General features: G+C 55.3%; 1 protein-coding gene across 1 annotated transcript in view; it reads right to left on the reverse strand.

Moving 5' to 3' along the window:
* Positions 1–8,510, reverse strand: part of LGALS4 (galectin 4) — a 9,888-nt gene extending 1,378 nt beyond the window's left edge. Inside the window, exons 1-5 of the mRNA XM_006161730.3 lie at positions 8,251–8,510; positions 7,903–7,991; positions 5,463–5,667; positions 2,180–2,314; positions 63–89 (exon numbers count right to left, since the gene is read on the reverse strand). Of these exons, the coding sequence (XP_006161792.1) occupies positions 63–89; positions 2,180–2,314; positions 5,463–5,667; positions 7,903–7,991; positions 8,251–8,295 (501 nt within the window). The 5' untranslated portion in view covers positions 8,296–8,510. The remainder of the gene's footprint in view (positions 1–62; positions 90–2,179; positions 2,315–5,462; positions 5,668–7,902; positions 7,992–8,250) is intronic.
* Positions 8,511–9,196: the final 686 nt, after the last annotated feature.

Here is a 9,196-nt window from a genome sequence, read left to right on the forward strand (position 1 = left end):
GGGCTCCCCAGCCACTGAGCTCCCACCTCAGGGGAAACGGGCCCCCTCCAGGGGGTACTTACAGGGTAAGCCGGGATAGCCATGGGTACCTGTGGGCACAAGGACAGAAAGGGGTGAAGACCCCACATTTAGGACGGGAAGGTGCCAAGGGGGCCTCCACTAGGGAACTCTGATTTCAAAGGGTAACACCCAGATGACCAGTCGATGGAGAGAGACTCGCCATGTTTAGGGGTCACCAAGGCCTGTCCAAGGTCACCCCAACCCTGTAGGACAACACCCAGTAAATTCTGTTCTCTGTACCCTCCTGTCTCCCTGCTGCCCCAGCGCACTCCCTCCTTCATCCTCCTGTGCCTTTGGCTCAGAGCTGCGTCAGGAAGTGGAAGCGCCTGGCACCTCCTCCAGGCCGAGGGTGACTCCTTGTTCTAACCACAGCCATCATTTGCACCCGGCCCAGCTAAGCGCACCTGCCGCTGGGGCAATACCGAGTCTGAGCCCAGGAGCTCAAAGAACTCTTGAGTTCCTTAGGCCCTCTCGGTCTCTGCGTGTGTGTGTACACGTGCGTGTGTGTGTGTGCACGTGCGTGTGTCTCCCCGTCTGTGCTTCTCTGTTTTCTCTCTCTCTCTCATGACTACACCTCAGTACCAGTGGCCTCTTCTGCCTGGAATACTTTTTCCCTCCCTATCTTCTGTTCTCTATTTTCTTTTTTTTTTTACATTTTTGCCATAAGTGTGTGCACTCTCAGGCGAGACAGAAAGAATGAGAAATCACCTCCGGGGCGCCGGGAGGGTGGGGTGGATGGCCACACCACCACAATTCCTTCTCCTCCACTCTCCACTTGGGATTTTAAGCATGTACGCGCACAGACCTGGCGTGGGTTTCAAGCCACAGGATCTGGAACCTGAAGCCCTACGTTGGCCACGTGGGATCCAGCGCCTTAACTGCTGGAAGCTGCTGGCCCCTCCTCGCCTTTACAAAATGAACTCCTTCCCTCTTAGCCAGCTAAAAAAATCCGAAGGCCCGTTATAAACCCCTCCATCGTGGCTTCCTTTTTGAAAGGAAACTGACGAATCAGGCTAGTTCATGAACACCCGCGGGCCTGTGACTCCTTACGGGGAAAGGTGCCTGACCTTCCTCATCAGGGGGGCCAAGGCGGTCAGAGGCTGAGCACAGACCCCTGCCGCAGGCCAGCTCCGCGACCTTGGGCCAGTTACTCAAGCTCTCTGTGCCCCAGTTCTGGCGTCTGTAAAATAGGGTTGACGATCCGAAGAGTATTACTCTCTTTCGGGTCACAGGAGAATCAGCCAGGCAGCTCCCTCAGCTGTGGGTGGGTGGGCGTGTCGCTAAGTCAGTGTGTGCCTGCCCCACCTGTCCCTTTGCCTCTGCCCAGGCGACACTGCCCATCCCCTTTCCTTGTGGTTTGATCCCACACTCTCTAGCTCTCTGAGCTTTCCTTCTATGGCTGTGAACTTGCCCTTCGGACAGTCCGCCATTCTGAGTGGCCCAGCTGCTGCGTGCAGGTGAGGAGCACGCCATTTTTACCCACTGTCCTGTTGAAGAGTGTGTCGCGGTCCGGGGTCGTTTTGGGGCTGTTCGGGTTGGCGCTGCCGTGGCGTCGCCGTGGATGTGAGCGGGTGGTGGCTGTCCAGGGGAGTGTCCCCACCACCGGGCCTGTGCGTGTTCAGCTTTCCCCATACTGCCCAGCCACTCTCCAAGGTGTTTGCACCCGTTTCCACACCCGGCCGCTTTGGCTGTCCCCTGTGCCACCGACACCAGGACTGTACTCCTTTTCCTTTCTGGTGGGCAGGCAGTGCTAGTCACTGTGGTCTCGCTGGCCTTCCCAGGTGACTCATGGTACTGGGCAACTTCTCCTGACTTATGTGTTCAAATACTCTCTGCTTCTTATCTTTGCTTCCTCACTCAGTTTACTCACCTCCCCTCCTCCAGGAAGCCCTTCCTGATCCCCCACTGCGAGGCCAAGCCCTTCTGTAGGCTCGCCCAGTCTCTTGTTCATGCCCCATGTGGCCCTGATACCCGCAGTTATCCCTGACTGGCGATGTGGCCGTCTTTCCAGTGGGCTGTCTTGGTCACCCCTGGGTCCCTGGTATCAGCTGATGGAAGAACAGGCACGGAGCAGGCGAACGTGGGAATGAATTCGGGAAGCCAGGAGGGAACCACACACCTGGTTGGGGGGCGGCTGGCCTCCAATGAAGTTGATTGACTGGAGCTCCAGGTCTCCATCCACTTGCAGGTGTGTGACCATCTGGAGGGGCAGCCGATGCCCGAACTCATAGAAGGGGTTTCCGTTTACCACCACCTGAGGGCAGGGAGGAGGGGTCAGGGGTCAGCATCCGAGGTCTCAGGAAGGTGGAAACAGGAAGCAGGCAACAGGGATCTTTTTGATTTGGAAGTCAAATATCTTGGAAGTGAGTTGGGATAGCCTTGGAGTCTGGAACCTTGGCGTCTACGGGTCAGAGGCCGACCTGGGGGGTAAAAGTCAGTTTGCAGACTGGTGGACGGGAAGGAATGGAGCATCTGGTCTGGGGATGGAGATCGGGGCAGAGCCAGGACTGAGTCCTGCTTTTGACACCAAATGAGTTGGTCTAGCTCTGACATAGCCTGGCTATGTGACCTCAGGTAAGTCACTCTACCTGAGCCTTTGTTTCCTCATCTGTAAGATACAACCCACTTGGCCTGAAGGTGGCATGGTGGTTCAGGGCGCTGGGTTCCCACGTGGCCAACCGCGGTTCAAGTCCTGGACCTGGTGGCTTGCCTTTTCACTTTCTCACTCTGTCCCTCTCTGGTCACATTAAAATAAATAAATAAAAATGAATTAATGAAAAAAATGAAGAATTAAAAAAGAAATAGAGTTCACTTATCTCTGGGATTGATGGGAAGATGAAAACCCAGTAAGGTATGGTGAAGGTGCGTGGCCATCTCGGTGGGCCTGGCCTTGTTACCCTAACTCGGGACACTTCACGTCACTATGGTTTCTCTTCGCAGTGCGAAGCGCAGGCAGGGGGCCGAGGGCCAGCTCTGCAGGACCGGGCGCCACACGTGGTGATAGCAACACGGTGGTTCTCTCAGCAGCTCCATGAGGCAGGACACGGGATGGTCCCCCTGGTTCAGGAAAACAGAGGCTGCAGGCAGTAGAGTAACCAGCTCACAGTCACACCTTGAGGGAGTGGCACCGTCTAGATGTGAACCCAACCATGCTCTATAGCTCTGGCGATCAGGTTAGAAACCGGTGCTTGAGGCTGGCAAAACGAGGCACCCTGCAAGGCTGACCAACACAGGCAGTTCCGGGTTGGTGTCCAGAGACCTCCCTGAACACGCCGGGAGCACGTGTGCCCATGGTCCAGGGCTGGCGGAGGCTGGGGCTATCTTTTGTTTATGGAAGAAATAAACTTAAAAACAAAGAATGCAGTGCCCATACAAGGTCAGATACATCCAGGTAGTCTCCCCCACTGCAGGGTTCCCATCCAGCAGACGCCTCTTCTAAGCCATGTGGAATGCGCACTAGGACATCTGCTGCAGTGGATTTACGGGGAGCCCGAGGCATGGGATGGGGCAAACTCAGAGGGTGGATGACATGACATCAGAAGCAGGCCTGGTGTGCCCCATCCAACACACAACACGACAAGTGAGAACTAGAAGGTGCTGGCCCAGCACTCAGATGCAGAGACTTTCTTTCGTTCTTGTTTTTTGGAGAGGTTTTTGCTATAGGGCGCGTGCACCCACTAGAAAGACAGAGAGAGACAGAGAGACAGAAAGCGAGAGATCGCCCTCCAGAGGGGATGGCCATGCCGTAATCCCTTCTCCTCCATTCTCCTCTCGGGATCTTGGGCACACATGCACACGTGCCCGACATGAGTTTAAGCCACCAGGTCCAGGACTCGAACCACAGTTGACTACATGGGAGTCCAGCAACATAGCCATTATGCCAACTGCTGGTCCCAGATGCGTAGACTTTCAAAGACAGATCCAGGCTGGGAGAAGTCAGGATAAAGACCACCCTTGGGAAACAGGGGCCCAGGCAGACACGAGGCGGGTCTGGGACTGGAAAGGCTATTCTCAGACCAAGGTGCTGGTGGCACGGGTGTGTTCTCCCTGTGACAAGTAAGCGAGCTGTGGGCATGAACACACTTCTCTACCTGGTCCCAGTGCGATAAACCATTCCCAAATGTTTACGACGCAGTTGGGCAGTTACCACGTGTGGGCACTTGCACCCTGATTCAAGCACAGCACATGCCGACAGGTCCCATGGCATTTCTGAGACCATCAGAACTGGCTGGGATATGCAATGACACTAGGGAGGAGCTGTTCACTTTTAGGTGTGATATTGGCACATCCTTGACTGTGTTTTTAAAAAAGGAATGGGGCCTGCAGGTGGTACAGTGGCTGTGGCACTGGACTCCCACTTGGCCAACCGCAGTTTGAGTCCTGGACCCGGTGGCTTGAAACTCAATGCTGGGCCCATGTGTGTGTGTATGACTAAAATCCTGAGAGAAGAATGGAGGAGAAGGGATTAGGGCGTGGCCATCTCCCCAGGGGGTAGGGTGGGGTGGGGGGGGCGGTGATTTCTCGCTTTCTATCTCTCTGTCTCTCTCTGTCTGTCTGGTGAGCGCATGCACCCTATAGCAAAAACCTCTCCAAAAGAGAAAAAAAAAAAATTTTAACTGCTGTCCTTGGCATGGTGCCATACTGGGCTCATGCATGTGCATGCCCTAAATCCCAACAGAATGGAGAAATGGAGAAGGGATTGTGGCATGCCCATGCCATGCCCCATTGGGGGTGCTTTCTCCCTCCCTCTCTTTTTCTCTTTCTCTCTCTCCGGTGACTACAGGCACCCTCTGGCAATGAAAAAAATAAAAAGGGGGCTGGCAGGTGTCATAGTGGTTAACAGCGCCAGACTCCCATATGGCCTACCATGGTTCGAGTCCTAGACCTGGCAGCTTGCTGTCTCACTTTCCCTTTCTCTCTCTCTCTCTGTCCCTCTCTGGCCAAATTAAAATAAATAAATTAATTAATTAAAGTTCAATAAAATAATAATTAAAAAAAAGAAAGAATAATGAAGAAAAGGGATATGTTTATGAATGACATTAGGTGCTGTCTGGAATATCCCTTAAATAATAAGGGAGGTGGAAGCCGAGGTAGAGAGGGAAGTGGAGGGACCCTGAGGACAACTGGGGGAGCGCGGGGGCATGCACTCCCAGGACGCTCCCTTCCTTTTGCGCATGTGCAGAGCTCCTTAGAACAGCAAGGGGACACATTTTGCAAGAACACACAGAATGAGATGGCCGGAGGCTCTCACCGTGTTAGGAGGCTCTCAGCAGGGCAGGAAGGAACTTCTTACTACTGGGAAAGTAAGAGAGGAGGAGGAAGAAAGGAAAGAAGGGAGGAAGGAAGGACATAGAGAAAGAGGAGGACAGAGAGGAAGGGCTGGGAGGGCCGCCCCACACCACCTTGTAGTGCTCTGCCAAGACCATGAAGACCAGCTCGAAGGGGGAGCCCTTGCGGAAGGGCATGCTCTTCTTCCTCTCCTCGCTGCCCCACTGGCCGTTCTGCTGAGAGTTGAAGACCACCTTGTCCCAGCCATCGAAGCGGGGATTGAAGTGGAAGGCGATGTCCGACCCAGGGCCCTGCCCCACCACGAAGTTCACGAAGAACCTGGCAGGACGTGAAGAGCTCGTTCGCACCTGCCACCTGCCGTGCGTGGGGCCCTCCTCTGCACCGGCCACCTGCCATGCGTGGGGCCCTCTTCAGGAAAGCCCCCTCTGACCCTCCCTGCCCCAGAGCTCCCTGCCCTGGACCTCAGCGCCAGCTCAGACCTTGGTACTGCTGGCCCAAGTGACGGGGGGTCGCTCCCCTGAGTCCCTAGAGACAGAGTCCTGCATTCACCCCTTTGCTGGCCACCACCTCCCCCAGTGTCTCCCCAACTTAAAACACCACCGCCACTGGGATTCCATTTACCGCAGCCCCGCCCTGCTGTGTGCACTGGACATCTCTCCCCGAGGCCTCCCTCTCCCTCCCCAGTCCTGTTGGTCATTCCCCACATGCAGCCAAAGGCACCTGTGAACAGCCAAGTCAGCACGACCCGCCCCACCCTCTGCCTCTGCCTCTGCCAAGTCAGGGCAGACACACCTCTGTCTCAGGGCCTCTGCACTGGCTGCTCCTTCTGCCCGGGACACCCCTCTGTCCACTGTGCCCAAGGTTCCCTACCTAACCTGCTTTAGGTCTTTGCTGAAATGGTCCCTTCCCAGGGAGGCCTTTCCTGGCCACCCTACTTAAAGGGACGTTGCCACCCCTCCCTCACATACATTCCCCATCTCTGTTCCCTTCTTCTTTCCTTTCTCCATAACATTTATCCCCATCTGACATATTATTATTATTATTATTTTAATTGCAAGAGGGGCTCTGGGGGTCAGCAGGTGGCATGGTGGTTAAGGGCACTGGACTCCCACATGCCCGACCACAGTTGGAGTCCTGGACCTAGTGGCTTGCTTTCTCACTTTTTTTCTCTATCTCTCTCTCTCTTACTCTGTCCCTCTCTGGTGAGATTCCACCCCTCCCTCACATACATTCCTATCTCTGTTCCCTCCTTCTTTCCTTCCTCCGTAACATTTATCCCCATCCAACATATTATTATTATTATTTTAATTGCAAGAGGGGCTCTGGGGGTCAGCAGGTGGCATGGTGGTTAAGGGCACTGGACTCCCACATGCCCGACTACAGTTGGAGTCCTGGACCTGGCAGCTTGCTTTCTCACTTTCTCTCTCTCTCTCTCTCTCTCTCTGTCCCTCTCTTGTGACAGACAAAAAAATAAATAAATAAAGTTAAATAAAATAATTCTTAAAAATAAAAGAGGGAACCTGGCAGGCACTTGCCAGAAGGAAAGAGGGAGCAGGAAAAAGCACTGTCCCCAGGGGAAACGGGGACATTGCAGTCCCTTGTCCTCCATTTCTCCAACTTGTTGGAATCTGAGACATGCACGCACACACACTGGGTGCGTTTTTCAAGCCACCAGGGCTGGGATTCAAACTGCAGCCAGCCACTTGGGCCCCCTTAGTCACTTAGGCCGCAGGGCCAGCTCAGTCTGGCACACATGTCGGATTTCTCTCTGTCGACTCCTGCAGGCAGAGGTCTCTGTCCTGCTCCTCCTCCGACCTGCCCCATCCTGAGCGCTAGGCGCAGAGTGGGTGCCGACGAATCAATGAGTAAGGAGACAGGCATTCTTGGAGGTGATGCCAGTTATCACTACACGAAGGCCCTGAAACCTAGGACTGAGAGACTTCTGGAGGCCCGGCTGCGATGCCAGGCAGTAGGGAGCTGCATGAAATACGGAGCCACCCCGGAAGGCCGGGGGTTTGGATCCCTGAGCGTCCCAAGTACACTGTGGTCCTGCTGGCTGAAAGGCTGTGGGAGGATGGAGGCCTGACAAGATCCTGTCTGGGGTCCCCGTCTCTCTCTCTCTCTCTTTCTCTCAATAAATAAATGAACTTCAAGAAAAAAGACTGACGGCACGTACTTCCCGGTGCTCGCCGTTTTGCATACTGAATCCTGACCAGAGTCTCATCTCACAGGTGGGAAACAGGCACAGAAAGCCAGCTTCCTCGGTCACACAGCCTGTCAGGGCAGAGCTGGGATTTGAACTCAGAGGCCCGGCTCTGAGCCTGTAACCTTGATTCGTGCTGCCGCATGCGTCAGTTCCAGCCCGACGTCCCAGCTCTGCGGCCATCTCTCAGGGCGAGCCCTCCTTAACCTCTCCCAGCCCCAGGGTCCTCTTCTGATCTGACCTCCCGGCCCTGCACTCCCCAGACCAGGGCTGGTGGCAAAGGGTCCCTCTCCAAGCAGGGTGGAAGGAGGGAGGAAGGCCACACCCACCGGGACAAGGGAGCGTCTTACCTCTTCATGTGATCGCTAGCCACTCCCTGGATGTACACGGACATCCCGATGCTCAGACCACCCGGGATGGGCTTGTTGTATGGCAGAGTCTGTGGGAGGGGCCGTGTGAGCAGCCTCTATCCCTCACCACAAAGCCCCCCAGGCCCGTTAGCAGGAGAGAGGAAGGTACGAGTGAGGGAACATGGTGAAGCGAAGGGGGCCGAGGGCAAGGCGTAGACAGTGCAGGGGAGCAAGCCCAGTCAGTGCTGGGTAAACCAGACCTAAGGTGGGGGCCTGAGGATCAGGGTAGGGGCGAGTAGTATGTGGGGGTCAGGGTGGAGTTCGGCCAGGGCTTGGCTGGTATCTCACCGGGTTGTAGGTGGGCTGGTAGCCCGGTGCAGGGACAAAGGCCATCCTGAGAGGCTGGGCTGGTGGCTTGTCCTGGAGAAGAGCTGTGGAATGGGAAATGGTGGCAGATGGCAGGTGGGGGTGGCTCTTATACCAGAGGGCGAGGGAGTGGCTGGCAGGGGAGGCCCACAGGGTCTCTCTTCCGGTGATCCTAGGCTCTCACTCCCCAGTCTCCCTTCTCTGGCCAGCTTCCCTGGTGACCAGCCAAGTTGCAGATCATCTGGGTCCCCTCCCCTAGGCTCTCCCTGCAAAGAGGAAGTGCTAGTGAACTTCAGCCCTGCCAGGGCCTTATCAGAGCCCATAAAACCCTGCCCAACCTTTGTTGGCAGAGGAAGGGTGGGAGCAGGTGGGTCGGGCAGGGCAGGGCAGGGCTGCAGAGGGCCCTAGGACAGGTGGGTAGTGGAGGTGAAAGCTGGAAGGAGCTGGGTGTACTTGACTCTCCCAGGAACTGTGTAAGGACTCACATTTATTTATTTATTTTAATCTCACCAGAGAGGGACAGAGTAAGAGAGAGAGAGATAGAGAAAAAAAGTGAGAAAGCAAGCCACTAGGTCCAGGACTCCAACTGTGGTCGGGCATGTGGGAGTCCAGTGCCCTTAACCACCATGCCACCTGCTGACCCCCAGAGCCCCTCTTGCAATTAAAATAATAATAATAATAATATGTCAGATGGGGATAAATGTTATGGAGAAAGGAAAGAAGAAGGGAACAGAGATGGGGAATGTATGTGAGGGAGGGGTGGCAACGTCCCTTTAAGTAGGGTGGCCAGGAAAGGCCTCCCTGGGAAGGGACCATTTCAGCAAAGACCTAAAGCAGGTTAGGTAGGGAACCTTGGGGACAGTGGACGGAGGGGTGTCCCGGGCAGAAGGAGCAGCCAGTGCAGAGGCCCTGAGACAGAGGTGCGTCT

This window comes from Tupaia chinensis, unplaced genomic scaffold, assembly GCF_000334495.1.
Source record: "Tupaia chinensis unplaced genomic scaffold, TupChi_1.0 Scaffold138910_1, whole genome shotgun sequence".
NCBI lineage: Eukaryota > Metazoa > Chordata > Mammalia > Scandentia > Tupaiidae > Tupaia > Tupaia belangeri.